The sequence below is a fragment of the Neomonachus schauinslandi genome, chromosome 5 (assembly GCF_002201575.2).
Source record: "Neomonachus schauinslandi chromosome 5, ASM220157v2, whole genome shotgun sequence".
Taxonomy (NCBI): Eukaryota; Metazoa; Chordata; class Mammalia; order Carnivora; family Phocidae; genus Neomonachus; species Neomonachus schauinslandi.
In genome coordinates, this window is record NC_058407.1 from 60282380 (window position 1) to 60305813 (window position 23434).

Here is a 23434-nt window from a genome sequence, read left to right on the forward strand (position 1 = left end):
TTAGGAGATTGTGAAAGCATGTGATGGCTCAGGCTGAAGAAAGGGGATGATGTTTTAAGTCCCTGCTTTTATCCTGGCGCCTGACTGGGGTGGGGACTGTCATATTGTAACCCCTGTGAAAAAATCTTAAAATATAACCACTCCATGCAGGCCCAGCTGTTGAGGGTTTTCTTGGCGAATGTATGGGGTAGTACACATGGTCAAAGTAGGAGCCTTGGGCTCCAGACATTATCTGAGGACTCTGGACAAGTTCTTCCTTCCTTTTATGTTTTTCCCCTTTTATGTTAAATGAACATCGCTTAAAGTTCCAACCTTCTAAAATGATCTGCATAAATGGTAGCAGGTACATCTTTCTGGAAGGACTTTAGAAGGAAAACAGAAAATGTCAAAACACACATTCTTCTTATGGAGAGAACTGTAAATGAACAGTTATTCCAAACAAGAGACTGGTTTTCAGCTTGGCCAAGGATGGGTCAGACATGCCCGGCAACGCATCCAACTGCTTCCACAGTATGCACGTGCATCCCTCCCCAGGCCCTGCCCACCCAGTGGAGGTGCTATCTTGGTCTTTGCAGACCAGTCCTAGGAAAATGAGGTAAACCTGACCCCCGCACTTTCGGACAAAGGGCACACAGCTAGCTTGCAACAGCTATTTGGTTACTCTGCAAGGCACGATAAAGGGAAAATTAGTTCAAGGACTACAAAAAAAAAAGATGGAGTGGTAAAATAGAAGGTAACATCTTAATGGAATAAAGGCTTATATTCAAAACCCAAGCAGGGTCCTTGTCCTTTGAGGCATAAAAGGTGCAAAAAGAACAGCAAGACAACAGGAATAAAACCCACATGAATCACTGTGGCATCCAGTTTCTATTCACAAAGAAAAAGCTCCAGTCCATCTTTTAATTTTTTTGAAAAATTCCTGACATTACAGAACTAAACTGAAATGTATTAATATTCCACTCTTACATTTCCATGACAAACAGAAAAAAAAATTCATGAGCCAAAAAAAAGGGGGGGGGGAGAAGCTTATAAAACTAAATATGGATCTCAGCATTAACAGCTGAACAGAGAAAGGAATTAAAACGCTTTAATTAAAAAATCACGAGTGGATGATAAAGTGTGTAGAAACTGAAAATTTACAAACTATTTAAAACCTGGAATCGCTGACTGTTCAGAAACTACACAGATGGATCATGGGTGGTGGTGAACAGCAGAAAGGGATTATGGATGAATCTGCATTGTTCTAGCTGCTCCCCATGCCACCCGTCTCCGAGGAAAGCCTGTAACACAAAAAATAAAAACTCAAAGTTAGTTTTCTGAATGCCCAGCTGTACCTCACCTCCGAAACTTTCAATGTCAAGGGGGGCATTTTAAGATTTCTTGGATTAACTGGTGCCATGATCTCATAACCCCTATAACCCAAGCTTTCTGAGGAAAATTATCCCAGAACTGAAGGAAACAGACTCTGGTTACCAACAGTGGGTGTTCCTCTAATTTGTGGGAGATGTTAAATGCTTTCCAAAAGTATGCCACACACTAAAACCTCTTACAGGATCCTACTACACAGAAGTACCTTTTCTTTACTGTTAAGCTTATTTTAGCTCCTCCCAAGCTACTGAGAGAAAGCAGTTTAGGAACCCTTTATCTGAAAGTAGCCTCATGAAGCTAATGTTGAGACAGAGCAACAAAGGCTTCAGCTCTGGCGTTCTCTAGCATCATGAAAACTATTCCTATTCAGAGATAATACATAGTTTTTAAACGCTAGGGGATGTTAAAAAGGGAACAGCAGGTATAGTAAGTATAGTCAAGAATTACACCCAACCTATCGTCTTCAGACTTCAAAAGCAGAAGCCACATGTTTCAACAATTCCCTGGTTCCTTCCAGAAGCTCCCAAACCTTGGAATCCTTAAGCTAACTCTCCATTCAAACATACCCAGCCAGCTACAATGCCTTTCTGTCTCAAATGTATCATTTGAGGTCCTGGAACCCAATTCTGAACTCTGAAGGAAAATTATTTAGGTATTTATAGCCTGCTTCACTGAGTATTACATACCCAGCAAATCTTAGCTCTCGCTTTGAATAGAACTAAATGTGTAAGACTCAGTTTCAATTCATAAATTTATTTCATTAGGATTTCCAACTGACTGGCATAACCTATTTGTGGTATCTAGTCAAGAGAAAATGAATGGTACTTTGCCATCTCTATGCCTTCCACAACAATGCAAAGCCGGAGGGGCGGAAAAGACGACACCCAAGAACCAGGAAATAGGTCCTTCAACTACAAACTGTATTTCAGTCTGAAATGGTATTTCTACCTCAACATAAAGGGGAATATAATTAGTTCTTTTAAAGGGGGCAGATTCTTGCCAATCTCAAAATAGGATGACCTAGGGCAATATAAGCAGTAAGCCAAACCTAAGAGTTTAGTGGGGAGTGAAGGTTCAGGAAGGAGCTGCTGTAAACAGTTTAGATGTAGGACCTACCTAAAGAAAATTAAGTTCATGCAAGAAGGTGATGGCACTCTGGCAACAAAAAGAACTATCCAGAATTTATATACAGCCTAAACAGTGATTGAGGCACGGGGTGGAGAGAGGGCAAGAAGGGAAAACCCAACCGAAGTATCATGCTAAGGACTCTATAATAGGACATGGGGGACCCAAAAAATTTTTAAAAAGTTAACACCAAGTTGTGGTGGCAGCTGCATCTTAAACATCTGCCTCCTTCCCTGCACTCCTCCGTTAGGGAGTACTCATTAGGTAAAGATTCCTTCTAATCAAGAACTAGATAAAATAAAACCTGGTCTCTGGGGGGAGCTGGTACCAGCAAAATTTAAGTCCTAGAGCGAGCTTATTAAGGGACAGCTGGACCATATGACAAGGGAGCAACCAGCAACTAACAAGAGGAAACTATCTGGACAGCGAAAAGAAGGCTGCTCCTCTAGTCCTTCGTGCAGACTTGGGACATGTTAACACTAGTTTCATAGGCCAAATCTAGGATTGAGGGACCACAACGCCATGAGACAACACACTGCAATACTTATCAGCAATTTTTTTTTTTAATACTATAAACCAAATGAGATGTGGGAAAAGATCAACAAGAAAAAAAATCTCTACACTAATTCTCTAATGCTCTAAGGAAGAGCCATATGCTTTCAGGTTGAATAGAAGACCATCAAAGGCCTTCTGCCATCATACCTACACCATTTCTAGTCTTTAATGGAGAGAGAGCTGTGGTCTTAGTATAAGGAAAATAAGGCTTCAAGGAGATAAAGTACACTTGAGTAAAAGTAAAGCACAAGTTGTTAGTGCTGATTAGTCACTCACGTGATCTGTGAATTTAAATTCTCCAAGGCTTTTTTTTTTTAATCTGATAAATGAGTGGACTGGTAAATTGCAGTTGATCTTAAAGGTTCCTTCTAAATCTAAGTTTATAATTTCTACTCATGACAGGGTTGGTGGGAGACAGAAGGAGGGGGGGCAGGGAATGGAAGGAAGGGTAAAGGGACTTAGTAATCAGGGTGGCTTTAGGATGACTGGAGAATCCTGTCAAATTTTGGGTGATGTTACAGGTTGGTTGTTCAAGATTTACCCAGTGTCACAGGAAGAGGGATACTTCTCATTCAGAGAAATGCAGACAAAAGCCAGCAAACTTTATTAGACTTTTCCCAACTTGCCTCCCCATTCTAGGTCAAGAAGTAACTTCTTTATATGTATGCTCTGTAGAAGATCCTCACAGTAACCACTCACCAGAGGAAACAATCTTGGGATGGACACCCTTGTTACCTGCTGCTGTTGCAAGGCAACGGATCTGAGAAGTCAGAGAAATTGGTCTTCACTAAAGCATCTTAATGCCAATGAAGAAGACCCTCAGGATGTAACCTGCTACAGGCTCATCTTCTTTTGTGGGGAATGACCAAGGACTACTACTAAATTCACCAGGGACACAGCAGGCCCGAGTCAGTCTTACAGACTCCCTAGTTGAGTAGCCACAGGTCACAAGTTCCCACCCCTTTGCCCTTCACAGCACACAGTCAACTAAAGTTCTTACTGTGGCAACTTTATTACAACTAGAAACACAAATCTGGCCAAGACGGCCTGCTGATAACTTAACCATTAAATAATTTAAAAAAAAAAAGGATTAATGGAGAAGCTTTTATTCATTAACACAGAGCCTAACACATTGTTATATTGCAATGCAGAATAAAGCTACAAAAAAGTAACAGAATGAAAAGGAAGAGCAAGATGTGGCTCTAGATAAAGAATTCAACAAGTCAAACTCTGAAACAGGCACTCAGATGAAATGGCCTAACCCTAACCCCAGGTTACCGTTACCCCCACCCCCACCCTGTTATGCCCCCAAATAGTAAAAAGGAAACGGTCACAAGCTCACAATTGTTCGGTTCTCACCAATGTTAACAAAGAAAACCAAAATGAACCAAGAGTGCTTGAGGGGGTGCCTCAAGATATTCAATCAGTAGGGGGAGAATCTCTGTTTCTCGCCTTTCAGTTTGTTAGTTACACATGGCACGGCAGAGGTGGTGGTGGCGGTAGCTGAAGCCCCGGTACCCTTAGCAGCAGACACAACATTTAGAGCCAGGAGAGGGATGGGTTTCATGCCAAGCAGACTGGAGACACAAGGGGCGGTCGGAAGAGGGTTGGGGAGGCTGGAGGGTGCGTCGGAGGTCCCCGCTGTGGCGAGCGAGGGGGTGGTGGTGGAGGAGGAAGAAGAAGAAGAAGGGGTGGAGGGTTGAGAGAGGTTGATGCTGAGGTGATCAGGGATCGTGACGGAGGCTGCCTGGGAGGAGGGTTTAGCGTTTTCTAAACTGTAACAGAGGAAAAAAGGAACAAAAAAAAAAGGGTGGGTGGAAGGGAAGACCACAAAAGGGAAAAAGTACAGGACAAAAACCGCTTGTTATCAGTTAAGTGCCTCTGGCTGCAAATTAGGAAGACCTAATACCAACTTGTGATAAGCTGCCCCTCTTTCAGTCTGTGTCCCACCCTCTAAAAAATGTATACTTTACCAAATCCCATTCCACAACACTATTTAAAACTGCTATGGTGAAGAAAAAGCTGATGGACTGAGAAAAGAAATCATACAGAGCACACTTCCACGTATCGGACATGGGATCCAACCCAGGAGTCAGAAAGAAATGATTTCAAAGTAGAAAATGAAAGAGTATTCATAGCAATCTCCAAACAAGGAACAAAGGTCTCACACCCACCAATGCCTTGTGAAGGTGTAGAATGTTATTCTATAGAATTAGAAACCTTCCCCCCAATGCTGAAGTGTGCTTCCATCTTATACAACAAACTAACCAATATATCAGGATGGGAAAGGACAAGAAACCAAAGCAGGTCACTTATTTCAAAACTTCAAAGAATGTAGTATTTTCAAAGAAAAATGCTGAGAACAAAAGTATAGATAACAACTAAGAAAGCTTCATTTCTGGTGAGAGGTGGGGTTGAGGATAAAAAGCCCTTTGTTTTTGATTGAACATACTTCTAATACAGACCTCACAGAAATGGAAGATACTCAAGCACTCCCGAAAAATTAGTTTAAAAATGTAAAAATACCGCCTCTACGCCTAAAATAACGTCCAAATAGCCCTAATGATCAGCAACTCCCAAATGCCCACGCTTCTAACCCAGAACTGCAGTATTTGTCGAAAACTGTCCAGACAACCTACCCCACAAGATTGACTCTTCAAGGGCAGGGACCCTCCTCTTAAGATTCCATCTTGTTTACCTAAGTCCAGGGAAATTACAATCTATAAAGCAGGGAATAAAGAAAGGACTCAGGCTGACAGAGTAAGAGCAGAAATGCTCAGAATCCATTACCGAAAGCAGAGAAATCTCTCCTGCCTGGTAGTAATAAAACCAGTTCGCTTTTACATTCAAACTGGGCCAAGATGGGAGAGTGAAGAGTAAGCTTTGTGCATGTATGATCTCTGCTTTGGTGTTAAATGAAGCGTCACAAAGTTGTGACACAAATCCATAGTTTGGACAATTTCATGAAATGGGATGACCCTAAATGGCCAGCCATCCTATAAGGAGGATCCTGAAAAAAGTGACTGAATCAGGAAACTCAGGTGGAGATATTCCGCTTCCTTACAATGTTGACACTGTCCTAAGGTCAAACCACTTCCATTTAATAAGCACTACCTGACAATATTTAGGGCAAGCCTACCCAAGCAGAAGAAAACAATCCCCAGCTTCCAAGAACATGAATCTTACCACTTAACACCCGCCCTTCCCCATACCCCAGTTAGAAACAAGAAAAACCTTTACAAACAGCCTCTGCACAAAGCTTACTACCATCTCCCACTGAACATGAAGAATCTGATGTGCTTGGTAGCTGAAGCAGATCTACACACAGAGGAGTCTTTTCTACATAAATACTAGTAAATACCTCAAGGCATTAAAAGGCTTAAGGCAAAAGTCAAAACCACTGGGGAACTGATAATTCTTAACCAGGAGATAAAAGACAATGGAATAAATACAAGGTCAGTGTAAGCAGAACAAAATAGACTTCATACTTAAGAATTTCTTTCCCCTGTACTAGATTCAGGAACTCAGAACACCTTTTATGCACAACAAAAAATGAACAGTTATGACAGAGGTAAGTGACTAGACAAAAATCTACATGAAAAGGATGGCTAAGCCCCTTGGGAAATAGAATGCTAACCCCGGCTTAGCATGTGAGTAAGCAATTAAGAACGTGACTAAAGCACATGTGCTGAGAAAGCAAGAAATACAAATGCCTTGTAGGATGTCCACCAGACCCCGAATAACCCCACTATGGCTACTGTGCGCAGTAACATCAGCTAGGTTTGGGTGAGGAGAATAAAACCTCAGGAAGCCATTATGGTATGAGATGGTGGCAAAAAAAAGAAAGAGGCTAGGCATTTCTGAAATAGTCCAAAACCTGTGCCTCCCCTTTCCCACAAGCTCTGAACAATGGAGCAATTTGCAATTTGAGAAAAATGGATGTTTTCAAAATAAATGGTAATCGCTGCTTCCAAGAAACTGCCTTGCCGTCACATTACTTCATTATCCTTACTCCAATTAGGGCGCTTTGGAGACTAGACCCCATCCATGAAATACTGGCCTATGACACGTACAGCAAGAGACCCACATTTGCTTCTTAGTCAGTATGGATGCTCCAGCCAGAGCACTGTCCTACTAGTGAAAACCTGCTCTACTCTTTCCAAGCCTAAAACCATCAAGTCAAATGCAAGCATTCTATTCCCCTCCCCCATACAAATTTATTACAATCTTGTTACTTTTCCTGCTTGCTACACTTAAGAATGGATCAAAGCAGGGCTAGACTTTAACTTTACTGCCATCTCCACCCATCCCCACTCCCATCCCCCAAATATTCCCACATTTAGTAATACACTGTAGCTTTCCCCAACACACACATTACTTGTGTTGCCAACAATAATACAAAAGGTAGAGAGGGAACCCTTACCTGACATTGATTAGATATTGAGCCAGGCTAATGCTGGCAGCAGATCCAGTGATGGTAACCTGCCTATCAGTAGATCCTTCCACTGGGTTCGCAATTTTGATCTGCGCCCCAGACATCTGACGGATCTCATTGATTTTGGCGCCTTGACGCCCGATTATGCAGCCAATCAACTTAAGAAAAAAAACAACAAGGCATACCAAAATTAAGTGTTGCATGGCTAGATCCAAGAATTCCATCCCACCCTTCCAGTCTTCTATAGCTTGGATCCACAATAATGGCAATGGAAACTACTATCCGCATCCTACACACCCTACTCACATACTCCTGATTAAAAAACTTGATTCTAGATTGCATCTCCACTCTTCCCCTATTTTGTCTACCACAGATCAGAGCCAACTCTCAGTGGACTGACTCCGAGGAGCATTAGCTCATTTCCTAGAGTCCCAATCCAAAGACAAAATAAATCAGAGCCAACAGGCTAACAAACCAGTTTCTCATGGCTAGGGATAATAAAGGTCTCTGGTTTTTGGCAACAAAGATGCCTAAACTCACCCTGCTATGATTACCATTTTAATATACTGATAAGAATTCTGCCTAATTTATAATGCTGTTGCCTCTGGAAAAAATAAAAAATTGGTCTACATTCATATTGTCCAATACTGTAGACACTAATAACACGTGATTATTGAAAACCTTTAGTGTAGCTAGTGAGACTGAGAAATTGAGATTATTTTATTATTCTCACAATTTAAATAGCCACATGTGGTTAGTGACTACCATGTTGGACGTAACATTCAATGGCCTCTGCTTTAAGGATAAGGCTTCAGATCATCCAAGAAACTAAGGCCAATGGGAATTTATATCTGAGACAAAAATGGTTTTCTCCCTCACGATACCTCAACACAATAGTTTTACCTATTTTCTCCATCAGTTTTTATTTATGATTCTACATACTTTTAAAATTGTAATTTGGGATCTTAAAAAAACCCCATTTCTTTCCCTAGGCCTTAAGAATGGCATGACACTGCATCAACTCTTATTTTTATCCCATGCACCCTATTAATTATACTCACATCATTTGGAATGGTGAGTTCATGAGAAGTAGTCTGAGCAGATGCATCCAAACCTGCTAAAAGACAGAAGAGAGCAAGGAAGTTCAATGCATAGCAAACAAACCCCCACTGATTTGCACATTAACCTAACAGAAGGAAACAAACTGGAAACCCAGCATTGGCTGTTGGGATTCATCACTAACTTGGAAGCCTCCAAGGAGGAAAGAGGGGGAAAGGGGTACAGAAATAATGCTGGAAAGGTTCCTCTGTAAACTCAGAAAAGCTGATTTCATGCCATTTCCTGCAAAGCCCAGCCTATTAGGGTGTAAGTGGATGGAAGCCAGGGGCAAGGGAATGTGGTAGGACCAAAATCTAACCAAATCCTTCTGCACTGCTCCCCTTTTCTGCTTAGGATTTCCTGCTGCTGTTGTGTTCCAATTTTATCTCACCTGATGCTCACTAGCACCAGTGCCAATATCATGCCTGTTACTGGGTACCATGGACTTTTGGCAGACATGCAGAGTTGCTTTAAATATACCTGTATCAGATTAACACCTCCCCCAATCCTAACCTACACTTGAAGGTCAAATAGAATGAAATGGCACCCAGGTGAGGGAAGTTCATTTCTCCAGATTTACTGTCTTTTCCTCAATTGCTCAGTAATTTGTTCTCGTTTTTATTTTGCTTTCCAAAGAAAAAGAAAAAAAAAAAATCCCATCAGCAAACACCCATACCCATCAAAATAATACTGACACCTGGAAAGGACCAGGCTGGCTGGCTAATTCTCAAAGCTAGTCCTGCTCTCAGCTGTGGCCTCTAAACTCCACATTTTTAGAAGGGGGTTGGCCAGATCCATCAAGGGACCCTCAGGGGCACCAGGCCCACCCCTTTGCTCTCTCAGCTCCTTTCTGCCATGTGCATCTTGCTGGTATGTCATGGGCAGTGAAACAAGACTCCCACCAGTTTATTAATATAACAGTAGAATACTACAGATTTTTTTTTTTAATCATTACCCCAATAGCCTTTCACCTCTGGAGAGCTGGATTCAATGCCTGTTAAGATACAAGTGAAAATGAGTTTGGTGGTCTCATCCTAACCCTATCGGACAAGTTATTCCTTATACAGAAAAAAAAGCCCCAAAAACAAAACAAAACAAAATCAAAAACCACTACACAATTTGGCACAAATGGATTTTCTACCCAGATCTGTGAATAGCTGGTGGAGAGAAAGGGGGTGCCAATCAGATCAAAGGGGCAGCAGTGAGGATGGGAAGAAATATTAGCCTACCCTTTGCCTGACAAGCATCCCCAGACCTCACCCCAAACCTTCCAGGGCCTTTTTTTTTTTTAAAAAAAAGAATAACTCACCCCAAATGAAAACCAAGTTAACAAACACATTACCTCCTTCGGTTTAGCGATAGAAGACAGGCAAGTTTAAACCAGCAGGATGCTGGATAATGAAGTATGTTTTAAACAGATGTCAAACTGAGACCTTGGGGCTGGCCTCTGTCTTGCACTACACTTTACAGAAATAAACACTGAGGTATCCATACCACTGAATCCGGTGTTGCCATGCGTCATGGGAAAATGAGACTGTTGCATTGCCAACTGGTGCAGCTTGGTCAACTGCAGGGAGGAAACAGGAGAGGTTGGCATTAGAAGAGTAACAGAGTCAGGGCTCAAGCATATTCAAATTTGAAAATGCAGAGCTCCTGATCCCCAAAGTTGACTCTACTACTCAAACTACAACACAGGGTAAAGATGGGACTTAAACCACAATCCTGGAGATGGGTAGAATATGAAGGTAAGAGTTAGAAATAGAAAGGGCATCAGTACAAGAGAATGAATGCATTTTGTGTGTGTGAAAAGAAAAGCAGCAGCACCTGCCCGACAACCATCCCCTTGTGGGCTTCCTTAATGAAGGTGTTTGCAGCCATTGCAACAGTTGCCCCCGGGACAAGCACAGACAGGCTAGGTAAACAAACTGTGCAGTGGTGCTAGGGGAAACACACCATGCAGGGTTCTTCCAGTACTGGGAGAAGGGAAGGAGATGAGGGGGCAGGGAAACTGCGAGGAGAAGAGAGATTAGGATGAAACCAAACTGGGCTCAGCCCCACCCCCTCCCAATGGATTTCTACAGCTATTTTTCTTCACCTATATAAACTCTCCTGGCTGTTGTAAAACAATCCCTCCTCAAGGCTACTTCCCCTCCTGGGCCAAGCCAAGAACCAAACCCAACTTCCCAAGTCTAATGCTCAGCACCTGAAAGGGTTAGTAATGACAGAGGAAAGTGCAGAGAGAAATGCCCTTACACGAAGTCTGAATACCAGTGCTTTTAAATAGAGTGTTTAGTGGCAAGAAAGGTTTTATTGAGTCGAATCCCCAAATATTCAGCTTATCCCTCCCTGTGCAAAATAAGCCCCTTTCCCACCCGCCCAGATGCTTTTTAAATTGTCACCTCAAATTGAGGCGTACCCAGAGACAAACCCAACCTCCCACACCCCCCCCACCCATGGAAAGGACTCTATGAAGAGATGCACAGTCAGTCCACTGTCAATTTAAACTGTGCCCTGGAATAATAAATCACAATATACCGTGGAACACTTCTCTCTTTTAGATAGAATAATCTGGAATATGGGGAAAGCAGAATCTAATAATCTGAATTCAAATTTCCAATGATTACGTCAAAAAGCAAACAAGGTGCTACTGTGGCCCTGATTAAAGATTTAAGGCCCAAAATATGAGGTTCACCTTGTGAGGAAAATACTATAAATGTTTAAGACCCAACTCACTTCTGCCTATGGGGAAGAAAGAATGAAACAATTTTGGATGGGAGAGGGAGCTTTTCAAAACAAGAAGTGAAAACAAAACTTACATCTGGCTGTGGAATGGCATACTGTCCTTGAATGGTATAGGCCTACAAAAGGAGGAAAACAGTTCCTATTAAAAAACCAATCACGGACAGCCACCCAGTGGGAGAAGGGGAGACAGATTTCAACTAGCCAGGAAGCCAGAGTTGAACTAGAGATGGGGGAGGCCAGAGATTGAGGCAGTAGATGGTATCTCACAAACACAGTCAGACCTGAGTTGGCCTTCTTTGAAACCTAAATATGATGCCTTATTCCAGGAAGCCTATGAAGGGAGCCATGTTCCCTGCAATCAAAGGCAAAATACACATTTGTTTCTTAATGGAAAGGTGGGAAGTGGGATTAAGCAATGCCTCGATTGACCAAACCCCCTTCTTTTTCCCTATATACAAGACAGCCTAGGAGGAAAAATGTTCTCTTCCCTCAACCACCCCAACCCTTATATACCGGTCATGGTGACATGAATGATTTGTATTTGCACAAACCTACGTGGCATGTTTTGAAACACTTCCCTTTCCCTATCCCTATCTTGTTTTTCTCTACATCTGCCTAAAGACGTTAAATGCACTGGAAGCTAGCAGAGTACCTAACACTAGGGAGCTGACCTCAGGAATGCAAAATAAATAAATAAATAAAACAAATTACTGTGTTCTAAACCCTGCACCTTCTCCCACCTCCCCCTCCATAAAAGGTACTTGCAGCTCCCACTACACCCTCCTCCCCCCACACCATAACCTCCAAAAAGGGAGCTGGGTCTTCAGGGCAATGGGGAGGGGGACAAGGAGGAGGACAGGAAGGGAGGGGAAGGAGTGGCTGGTTAACAGGATGTGAAGCTTTTCACATCACAGTGGCCAGTACCCCCCCAAAAGTGCACCCAGGTGGGGGTAGGAAGGTGAAAATGGGATAGGAAGAGTGGGAGATGGGGAAGAGGGGTTGAACAACAAAAAAAAAAAAAAAAAAAAGAAAAAAAAGGAAAAAAAAGGAAAAAAGGAAAAAAAAAAGAAAAAAAAAGAGAGTTGGTGTTACCATCTGGTGGGCTACGCGGCCTGTGTGAAATGAGGTGGGGGGGGTCAGTCCAGGTCCCCGTGGACAGGTGGTGTCCACAGCATAAAAATCACCAGCGCCACTGGCCCCCCGCGTGTTGGCAGTCTCGGCTGAGGCGGAAGGATTGAGTGAGCCTTGGAGACTGAACATCCCCTCTCACCTCTAGAGGTGGTCCCTCCAGGTCAGGGTTGAGGCACATGGACGGGGTGGTGTGGGGAAAGCTCGCACTGTCGCTGCCTGTGCTGTACCTGTCCTGTGGATAAATAGAGGATTTCAGTCTCCAGGGCTGTCAATCCGGCACCTTGTCACCAGCATGAAATTCACACAAAAAAAGTTGTTTAATTTTTTCTTTTCCTTTAAAAAGGAGCTCACGACACAATTTGAAACGAGCTGCAATCAGTGAGTTTAAAAAAAAAAGTTACCTTGTGGCAGGTATCACACCGCACAATTGGGCTATTTTCAGTAAGAATGAAGGGATGAGGCAACAGAGCTGATGCCAGCTACTGGTCAGTGTGGGATTAAGTTGAACCCCTAGAGAGCCCACTTTTGTCACAAAGGAACAAAAGATACAGGTCCATCTGTGGACGTTGCATGAACCAGTCCATTTAAAAAGGCCCATGGGAATAATCAGGGCCACTCATGAAAGAAGCTTCAAGACTTTAGAGGGTGGTCAACTGAATAAAGGGGGGGGGAGGGTGGGAGGGAGGTGGGGAAGCAAAGAGGTAAGAAGGGGGAAGTGGAAAAAGGAGGAAAGGAAAGGGAAATGAAGAATTATAGATAGGATTGCTGCTGCACAGCATGGGACTCTTTATAATCCCAAATGGCAGTGGAAGAATCCAGAAGAGCAGGAACCTAGAGTTTCTGGGGAGAAGGGAAAACTCCTAAGGCTAAGCCTCCTTGCTATACTGACTCTGGGCCTTTGTTTATCCTGCCTATCCAGACTGACAGAACCCTTTAACCAATCTGGTTTAAACAAGGCAAGGTACTAAACTGTCTCAAGGTAGCACTGCGACATGATTTCTTGTGAAAGCTCCCAAAAGCACATGACAAACTAAGTCTCCAAAATCTTGTTCAGTTTTATGCCAACTCAAAATAGAATGTGAATGAAATGGACTTTAAGTTTTTGCTTCCCCCAATTCAAACACAAGATGGAACTAATTGAGTTAAGTGTGCTTGTAACAGGCCAGCCCCTCATTGGGAAAAGGCATTCTGAGCAATGCACTTGCTTAGGCAACCACCAAAATGAAGGTCACTATTCCAACCTGAAGCCCAACATTTACAAAACTAACCTACCTACCTACTCCTTAAATACTAACCAACGAAGCATAAAACTATCATTCTATTCCATGCTCTTGTCATACAAATCTAACTTCAGAATAAACCATGTGCCAAGGATCAAGAGTTTAGGTGGGTGAAGTAGAAAGAGGCCAAGGGGGTGCTTTGGTGTTCTTACTCTAACACCAAAGATCATAGCACCACAGCCCAACATGCTCTCCCCCTTCTATTCTCATACACTGAACCCTTACCCCGGCTGGTTTCAGTTATGCCATGTGGGTTCAAACCAGCGTTTATGAGGTTAAGAGCCTGGGGGAACAATTCACTGGAGTTTGGGAGTGAAGGGGTAGGAGTAGGGGAGGTGAGGTGGGGGGGAAGGGGAAGTTTGTAGGACACTCAAGTTTAGGACCCCCCAATTTTGAGACCACCATCCAGAATCTCCTTCAGAGGTCCAGTTCTTTGCTACTTTTATTCAGACCTCTAAAGAACACCCCACACATAAAAAAGCATGGATGGGGTGGTGGGAGAGAGAGAGAAGTAGTGACACCAAGGCCATTTTACCCTTTCTTCTAACCCAACCCATCTTAAATTACCAAGTAAATTCCCCCTTCCGAGTGCCTACAAAACTCCCATTGTCTGCTAAAAATTAAGTAAGGGCTTGGCATTCATAGCTTTCTCCAGTACAAAAAAATAAAACTAAAAGCAGGTCAAACTAATGGCCAGAGTACAGGTTTCAGCAAGCATGCAGAGTGGCCTGGTGTGCTGCTGGCAAAGTTGACATTTCAAATATAATCCTTGTTCATTCTAGCCCACCAATAAGAACTTTCTTACCTGACCACCTGCAAAGATGACTGGAGAACTGGACGGCTTGGGCCGGTACGGGATGGTCACGCCCTTCGGGGGGGGACTGGGAGAGAGTCAGAGGGGAAAAAAACAAAAAGAGATAAGGTTTCAAAGCTGCTTCAGCTGTGTGGCTTAAGCTCACACAGATCAGTTAAATTAAAACTGTATTAATTTCCATCCCCTCACCTACCAACGTTGTCTCTGGCTAGATCTAATCTCAAATCATCTGCAGTTATTTGCCTTTAAAGCAGTTAAGATGGGTCCGTGGACTACACAGCTCACACTAATTCTCATCAAGGTAGATTCCCCTGTAATAATTTACGCATTATTTCCACGTTTTCAAATAAACCTAATGAACATGACAAACCTCTATGCGTACGTATATAGTTGGCAATTTAGGATCTTACATTTTGGCCTATATAAAAAAACGAAGCCAAAATAGGAAATAAAGTACCCCAGTATTATGCCTAGGATAATACAGACTCTGTCAAGAAAAATAGTTCAAAGGTTCAGTCAACATTTTCCTAAACTCTACTTGAAAATCCTACTTTCCTTTCTCATGCAACATGGGACCAATTCCGTAACAATTCTAAAAAGGTTTATTTTCCTTTAATTTTGCTACTCTTATTTTAACTGAATAACATATGCTACCAGGACCTCATAAATCATTCAAAAACACCGTTACGGATAAATCTTCTCTTATATAAATACCTTGAATATAATCCTGCCTTAAAACAAATTAATTTGAAGAATGTGTCAAAGTTGCACATAGCTAAAATACTGTAATCCAAGTCAACTTAACTCAGCTTCTCAGGAACCCAGTTACATCTTTTGTCCACTCAGTCCAAGTAGTGAATCTTCCCCTACCAACCCTACTAGAATTGCTATAAACCAAAAGATGACTGCTGCTTAACAGTTTCTATTTTTGCTCAGACTATAAGAAAAGTCAAAGCTGGGGGGAGGAAAATATGAACTCAGGGAACCTCTTCCCCACCCCCACTGGAAGCTTCTAACAGCTTCACCTAATTCTAGTCTTACTAAATATAGATCAGTCTGTTTCCCTAGAATCACCCTCCCCCCATTCTCAGCATGAGCCTGAGGGCTTACCTCCAACATGACCACGCAGATCTGTTTCACACACTCAATGATGGATTGCGGAATGCCAGCAATAGTGATGGCCCGCTCAGTTGAGTTGGGGAGCATATCCCCCGCCACCTGGACCTGAGCCCCTGTACTCTTTGGGGTAAAAAGAAATTTTAAAAATCAGATAAAAACAGCTCATACTCTTCCAATTCCCCAATCAGCGATTTTAGAGTCTAACACTCAGTAGAGATACTTATCCCATCTCCTATTCTACCCTTTTTATCCTCCCTTCCCACTCTCCCCTTATTCCAGATATGACTGTTTAATCACAGTTATAAATAAATTAGCCTCTGAAAGTCAAGAATAAACCTGAATAACAGCCTAAATTTAAGCTGTTCTCAAGAAAAAGGCCCTTCTAGAAATGATAGCTAGCTAATGATAGCTTCATGGGCCATCAAACAAAATCTCCGCAAGTATCACCCACTTTTCATTCTCTTATTGAACAAATTTTTGTATTAAACCCATTCTATGTGTCAGGCACCATTCCGGTTGCTTGGAATACATCAAACAAAACCAAAATCCTTGCTCTCATGGCATATACAATAAGCTCCTGAAAACTCCTTTAGGAGCCACTCAAATTTCATTCCAACATCCAATTCAGTAACTCCTATTAAAAGCTTCCATAATTCAATGTAAATGCCACAGTTTAAAAGGGAGCACAATTACAACTACAACCTAATACACCTTCCTGTTTTCCCCTTGCTATTTAGGAGTTTGGTCAAGGAAAATATATCCTATTATATATCAAACTGTAATCTTCTTAGACATAAAAAAAAAAGTATGTAGTCTCATGGAAAAGTTGCCAAATAAAAAAAATGGAAACAGGGGGCGCCTGGGTGGCTCAGTCAGGTGTCCGACTCTTGATTTCAGTTCAGATCATGATCTCAGGGTAGTGGGACCAAGCCTCATGTTGGGCTCCGTGCTGGGCAAGGAGCCTGCCTAGGATTCTCTCTCCCCCTCCGTCCCCCCAACTCCCCAGCACAGTGCTCTCTAAAATAAAAAGGAAATAAGGAAAAAAAGGAAACCGGTCATATTCAATAGTTAGAAATTCTGGTTAACCTTCTGACTTGTTATGACATATGAATTGTTTAAAAAAAAAAACCTACACATTTTTAGGTATTCATCAATGGTACAATCCTTTTCTTCCCAATACACAATCAAATTGTAATCATCTAGGACTGTTACTTTAATAATCTTCATCTCAAATATAAACTTTTCCTAGCCATACTAAGAGCTATTAATAGGGGAAGCCATATTTAGAATAAACATTGTGAAGACAACAAAAGTTACCAACCTCTCGTATTTCTTTGATCTTGCAACCACCTTTCCCGATGAGAGAGCCACACTGACTAGCAGGGACCACCAGCCTCAGGGTAACTGGGGGTCTACTGGCAGCTGTACTATTGGTCATAGAGCTGCTAATGTCCTTCAAAAAGAAATTCATCAGAACAGAAGAATTAAGTTTAAGCAGATGCCTGGGACCCATAACTGCTATAACAGAACTGTTTTAACCTTATAAGGGACATATGATGTCATGATCTACCATCAGCGAAAGTTCAAATATTGCCTCCCCCGCCCCAAAACAACTATTTCTGAAAAGATAAAAAAATACCTACAAATTTCCTCAGAATTAGCCCTAAATACAGTTGCCTTCATGGAGGGGGGGGGTGTTGTAGGAAGAAAAGTGATATTATTAGTTTTGGAAATTAGAGCTGACTGCAAAGTAAAACAATCTTGAAGTCAAAATTAAATAAAATATTAAGAGAAAGATGAAACAACGCAACCCAATATTCAAAGAACCAATCCTGTCCTCTTAGAAAACTGTAAGATTAAGTTGTGTGCTTCTTTGTATCATTATTTTAATTTCTTGCTAATATCACCATCACACAGATAACGAAATTGAGGCCGAGTACTCACCCCAATCACATCTAAAAAGCTGTAGATTTGAAATTAAAAGACTGTATTGGCTCCAAAGTCCACCATCTTTCCCGTAACAATATGCTACATCCAAAAGTCATGGTTTTAGCCTAGTTAAATTTAGCCTCCTGAGGATTAAGTGGTTTAAACATCACTTCTCAGCCTAATCTCTATGCAATAGCTGGACCTGGAAAGTGCTTAAACATAAGTCTTTAAAGTCAAGGACATGTTAAACTATGAACAGATCTTCTGAATGTTTTTTAAGCTTCAGACTCTGGATTAGCAGGGCCTTGCAGGTCAAAAGATAACATTTCTGATCTTGGCCATGATAAAATTTCAGGCACCATTAACTATCCAATCACCAACCCAAGCAGCAGCCAACAGCTCTCCTCTGCCTGTAGTGTCAAATGCGTGATTAGCAGCATTACTGAAGAGGGGGAGGAGGCTGAAGAAGACAAGACCTAGGGCAAAGACTGTTCAGTGTCTGAAGGCTGAGGTACCTTGGTGAACAAAAAAAAAGCTTCCCTCTGCCAAAAAACCTCTGGCACTGATATTTTGCTTCTGATAACTTATAAACATTCCCTCCCTTCAAGTATCGGTCTGACACATTTCAGACAGATTTTTTTTAAAAAATCTAACTATATCCAAGGTTGAAAGGCACCTGTATTTATAGTACATAGTAGTTTCACCAAGGCACCTAAAAAAAGCACATTTAGGCTCACTCAACTATAAATCAGGGGACATAACGTTTAGTAATGAAGTACTGTCATACCTTCAAAACTGTCAGTCAAAAAATGAAAAGATGCTAGTTTTTCACACATTTTTTAATACTGAGTCCCTGGTAATAGTCAAGCTATTTGTTTTAATGATTCAAGTGACTTAATGGTCAAATTTTGGGGACACTGAAGGTGGGGGGGGCGCAAAGGACCCATTCGTAGATATTTATGATCCATTCTGTTCTTGAATTTAAAAAGTTCTCAGAAGGGGTGCCTGGGTGGCTCAGTCGTTAAGCGTCTGCCTTCGGCTCAGGTCATGATCCTGGGGTCCTGGGATCGAGCCCCGCATCGGACTCCCCGCTTGGCGGGAAGCCTGCTTCTCCCTCTCCCACTCCCCCTGCTTGTGTTCCCTCTCTCACTGTGTCTGTCAAATAAATAAAATCTTAAAAATTAATTAAAAGTTCTCAGAAAATCACTAAGTTATCTAGAAGCACTTTAAAAGGAAGACTAAATGGAGAGGGGTGTCTGGGTGGCTCAGTTATTTGAGCGGCCAACTCTTGATTTTGGTTCAGGTCATGATCTCAGGGTCCTGGGATTGAGCCCTGCGTCAGGCTCTACGCTCAGCAGGAGTCTACTTGAGGAGTCTCTGCCTCTCCCTCTCTCATGAGGGCACACACAAACACTCTCTAAATAAATAAAATAAAAATGAAACTTAAAAAACACCCGAAAGTAAAATAAAACAAAGACTAAGTGCAGAATGAAAGAACAACAAACCTCTTCCAGTTTGTCAATGATCATAGCGAAGGCTTTGAAGATGGCGTTAGTGGGTCCAGCCAAAGTGATAATTCTCTCAGGACAATTCCCTTCTGAGATGTTGATACGTGCACCACTCTGGATAAAAAACAAAGCCAAGAGTTAAATAAGACAAGAAGATCTGAGCATATATAAACAGCCCCCCCCCATAAGATAAGCCAGGAACTGCCTACATACATTATCTTGACAGAAGGCAATTTCAGCATCATTTCAAACATTGCTCATTTTTGTCCTCAGACTACAGAAGCTGCCTTAATGCTTGAATGAACTGAGACACAGGAACTACATTTCCCAGCATACTATACGTCATTACAAATAACCAAGCCAGAAAAATACCACATTTTCCTTTTGAGACATTCCCCCCCGTAAACACTCATTAAAGAAAAATTTTCCTTTAAGGATTTAACAGTCCCTCAAACTCCCCCCACATAACTCACCTCCTCACGCATCTTCTTAACTGATTCTCCTTTCTGTAAGAGGAAAAGTCAAGAGTGAGTTCCAACTGCTATTTCAACCCAGACTGACTAAACAGTAATTAGAGTTGAAGTGAAACTGTCTTACCTTTCCGATGATACTGCCAACTTCCTGCAACGGAGAAAACCAGCGTCAATAAGAGGAAACTCAAAGTGTTCGTTATCATGAAAAGGAATTTTTAACGGTCCAAAACAATGGGAAAACTAAGATTTATAGGGAAGGGGATTGGGTGGGCTTTTTCTTTGCTTTGCTCAAAACATAAATGAAGATATCCAAGAATTTTGAAGGAATGATGATGCAGGAATGATTTAATGCTATTGTGCTTAGTATGTTATTTTTTAAAGTACCAAATACATCACCCTCCACCCCCACCCTAAAAGTTTCCCAAAATTGTCTGGGCAGAGGAAATCTACTTATCACAAGCTATAGCAACCTCCAGAGGCAAAATCTTATTATCCAGATATGTGACAGTCTTTGGCTCCATCTTCCAGTTAAGCCTTTCCTGCTCAGTGGAGCTTCCTACTAAAGTCTGTCCATTTTCCCACTACACTCTCATCTACTCTGATAGAGAAGAGTGCTAAAGCCAGATGCCCCACAGTGCTAATCTGATGAGCTCCAAGATGCATGCCCTCTCTTCCTGGCCTCTCCCTGAGCAGTTACTATGACCCAATTTCCCAAGCTGGTGCATACCTTTCCATGCATAAGTAGCCGGATGGTGAGAGTGACATTTAATCCACCTTCAATCACACCGGTGTCCATGTCGAGCAGTGTTTTGGGGAGCTGGACTTTGAGTGGTCAAGTCTTTGGTCACTGGTGGGGGTGAAAGCCAAAAACTGAAATGCAAACATGATCAAAATCAGAAACAACAGGAGAAATAGTTCCTAAAATCATTTTCACCATTATCAATGTTCTGATTCTTTTCCTTAAATCACAGTCTATCACTTGGCAAGCTTGTATATATCCAGCACAACTACACTAATGACAACTATTTACAGCTCAGGTTCTGTTAAGAGTATGGAAGAAGACTTTTCAGTCTACTCTCCTTAATGGTAGGGTTCCCGCTGACTCTCAGGATGAGGAAGATTCCTTCAATTGGCAATGGTTGTAAAGGAACTGCTGAAAGTGCACTTGTCCTTCAGCAGAATAAGCTTTGACAGGATACAGAAACACCTGGAAATCATGAGGCCAAACCTCTAACCAATTACAGAGAGGCAGATGACCTTTTGCTTCCCTGTTAGGTAGCAGTTCAGGTTGAAAGCTAGAAAGGACACAAAGTTTTCTTACTTGCAGCAATTTCTAGGTAAAAAATTGAGCTGTATCACACATTAAAATTTCTAATCTTGACAGATGACACCGAATAATTTTAATAAGATTTAAATCAACAGCCTCACTGAAAAAGGCATTATCTGAAAGCCTTCTACAAAGGCTGGGATTCCATATTCTCCTTTGGGAAAACACTCAGTACATTAAGCACAGCCTGAGTCCTTTCTTCTATTCCCTTTCCCAACCCAACTTGATAATCATTCGGATTTGAAAATTTTCCTTGCTTCTGTATTAACCTTTGTTACCACTTCATCTTTATTCAAATCTATTAAATCTTAAATTTTCTTCCAAAGAAAACAATGAAAAAACTGGTATTGCTAAAAATTTATTGTATAGTTGTTTTAAGCAACAGTAATGAACCCTTCCTACAGAGAAAGGTCTTTCCCCATCTGTCCTCTGAAACAATGTTCCCAATATTTCTGTTTTGAAGTAACAAATTACATGCAGAAAGAGAATTTGTTTTTTGGATATACCTTTTCCTAGGATACCTCCTGAGGACCTAACAGCATTAGCTTTAAAAGGTTCTCCCAAGTTGATAAATTTCTCCAGTGACATTTTTAGCAACCATCCCTTCAAAACTCAACATCAATGAACTCTACTAGTTTTCCCCCCTCACAAACCAGACACTGTTTTAACTTTGCTCTAACATAAAGCCCATCCCTAAACATTTAAAAAGTGTTTTTAAGTTGCTGCCAGATCATTCTGTTTATGGCAAGCTTCCCCGTGGTTACCTCCAGAGCATGATTTAAAAGATGGGCTTTGCATCCCCAAGGCACCTCATTCCCCCATCTTCAAAATAGAATTAACTGCTGGCAAAATCCCAAAATTCAACACTTTTCACTCATAGAAAAACAACAGTGCTGGGGGGGGGAGGGAGGCTGAGTGGAAAGGGAGAGACAGAGTTACGTCTGTAAGAATGACTTTGTTTTTTAAAATAAGATACGGTAAAATATTGGCAGTTTAGCTCCTTATCTCCACTCAAATGTAACAGGAAACACTTTACAAACACTACAACAACGCAAGTACGAAAGGGCAAGAACACTGAAAATCTTTTAGAAGGCCATTTCGTGATTAAGGCACAAAGCTGCATTTCTAACTCCAAACATCCAAGAAATCCCTGTCATGTTCTGACTAGGTCAATATAAGTGTACCCAATCCCAGGAATCCAGCTGTTAATCCTACAGTCCATTACCCCTTCTCCTATAAATAGCTCGGCCTGGGTCTATATCGGCAGGCATTTTGTAATTTCAAAATTCGTTACCCCGAGAGAACGTCCTGAATAACTCGGTAACTGAGAGCCCGTTTACCCTTTCTTTAACTCCGCAGCCCCCCTCCCCTCGGTCATCCAAACATTTTCCAATTAAAAAATGCCCCCCCCATCCCTCCACCAGAAGAGAAGGGGAAAAAAAAATAAACGGTTCGGTCGGGGGGGGGCGCTGCGATCCAGGGGGAGGGGCCGGACTAGTAGCGCCTCCTCGTGTGCCTGCGCCAGCGCCTGACCCCCGCGGGGAGCCGCGCTCACCCGCCCGGCCAGCAAGCCGGCCATCGCCTCCCCCCACCCCCTTCAACCAACAAATCCACCGCCGCCCCCCCTACCGCGCGCGCGCCCTCCTTGACTCCTGCGCAGCCGCCACCGGGAAAAGGCGGGGGGAGGGGGGTAGGCCTTGCGCGAGGCCTACTAGGCCGCGCCTGAGCCAGGGCCTCGCGTGAATGGCCGGCGAGCCAGAGTGAGGGGGTAGGCCCTCACGCGGTACTACGCAAGGCCGGGGCTCGTGACGAGAACCGGAGCACGCTGAGAAAGATGGCAAGAGTGGAAACAGAGCTATAGCTGGGGGCGGAGGGAGAATTTTGAAGCTTACCTGCAGGCGCGAGGCGACTGAGGGGAAAAGGGGAGCGGGCGGGAAGGGGAAGGGCGGGAGGCCGGGGGCGGAACAATAGGGGCGGGCGGGAAGGCGAGGGGGGCCCCGCGGGCGGGCGGAGGAGGAAGGGGGGGGTGGAGGAGGAGGAGGAGGAAGGGGGAAAGAGACCCCGGGGCGGGTGGAGGGCGGCGGAGGGCGGGCGGGCGGGCGGAGGGCGGGCGGGCGGGAGAGGGCGCAGGCTGCGGCTGCTCCGGCTGCTGCCTCTGCTGGTCTGGGAGGGGGACGGGGCGGAGCGGCCCGCTTTCAACCCCGCGCACCCTCCGACCCCGGAAGCGCTAACCGCCCCGGGGGCCGGCGAGGCGACTGCGTCGCCCAAACCTTCCCCACGCAATGCGGACGGCCTCCCAACAGCCTAGAGCGGCTCCATGGACAGCGTCGGCACCAATGAGACAACACCTGGTAGCGAATGGCCAAGTCTTAAGATAGAGCGGCAGCGTGGGGACAGGGAAGAAGCTAGTGGCCCCTAGCGGGCTGATTGGAAAGATCAGGCGTGAGTGCGGAGAGAGTTGGCAGTCGCCATGGATAAAGGAGACAAGAGGGAAAAGGGATGGGTGAGAAGAAAAGAAACGGGAAAAACC

The 23434-nt window shown here is 43.1% G+C and overlaps 1 protein-coding gene across 1 annotated transcript; it reads right to left on the reverse strand.

Moving 5' to 3' along the window:
* Nucleotides 1-859: 859 nt before the first annotated feature.
* Nucleotides 860-22874, reverse strand: PCBP2 (poly(rC) binding protein 2). Its single transcript, XM_044915392.1, has 15 exons — nucleotides 22797-22874; nucleotides 20305-20447; nucleotides 19702-19725; nucleotides 19578-19610; nucleotides 19102-19218; nucleotides 16989-17120; nucleotides 15623-15787; nucleotides 14540-14602; nucleotides 12594-12686; nucleotides 11398-11439; nucleotides 10076-10148; nucleotides 9537-9575; nucleotides 8545-8600; nucleotides 7472-7641; nucleotides 860-1280 (listed from the first exon to the last, which is right to left on the reverse strand). The coding sequence occupies exons 2-15, from the start codon at nucleotides 20371-20373 to the stop codon at nucleotides 1244-1246; spliced, it is 1113 nt and encodes a 370-aa protein (XP_044771327.1). The 5' UTR covers nucleotides 20374-20447; nucleotides 22797-22874; the 3' UTR covers nucleotides 860-1243.
* Between the last annotated feature and the right edge of the window lie 560 nt (nucleotides 22875-23434).

Coding starts and splice junctions, on each gene's coding strand:
- PCBP2 (XM_044915392.1), bottom strand. CDS start 20,373: ATGGACACCGGTGTGATTGAAGGTGGATTAAATGTCACTCTCACCATC. Junction 15,788..16,988: donor AGATCAAAGAAATACGAGAG/GTTGGTAACTTT, acceptor TTTACCCCAAAG/AGTACAGGGGCTCAGGTCCA. Junction 12,687..14,539: donor TCATCTTTGCAGGTGGTCAG/GTAAGAAAGTTC, acceptor ATTTATCCACAG/GACAGGTACAGCACAGGCAG.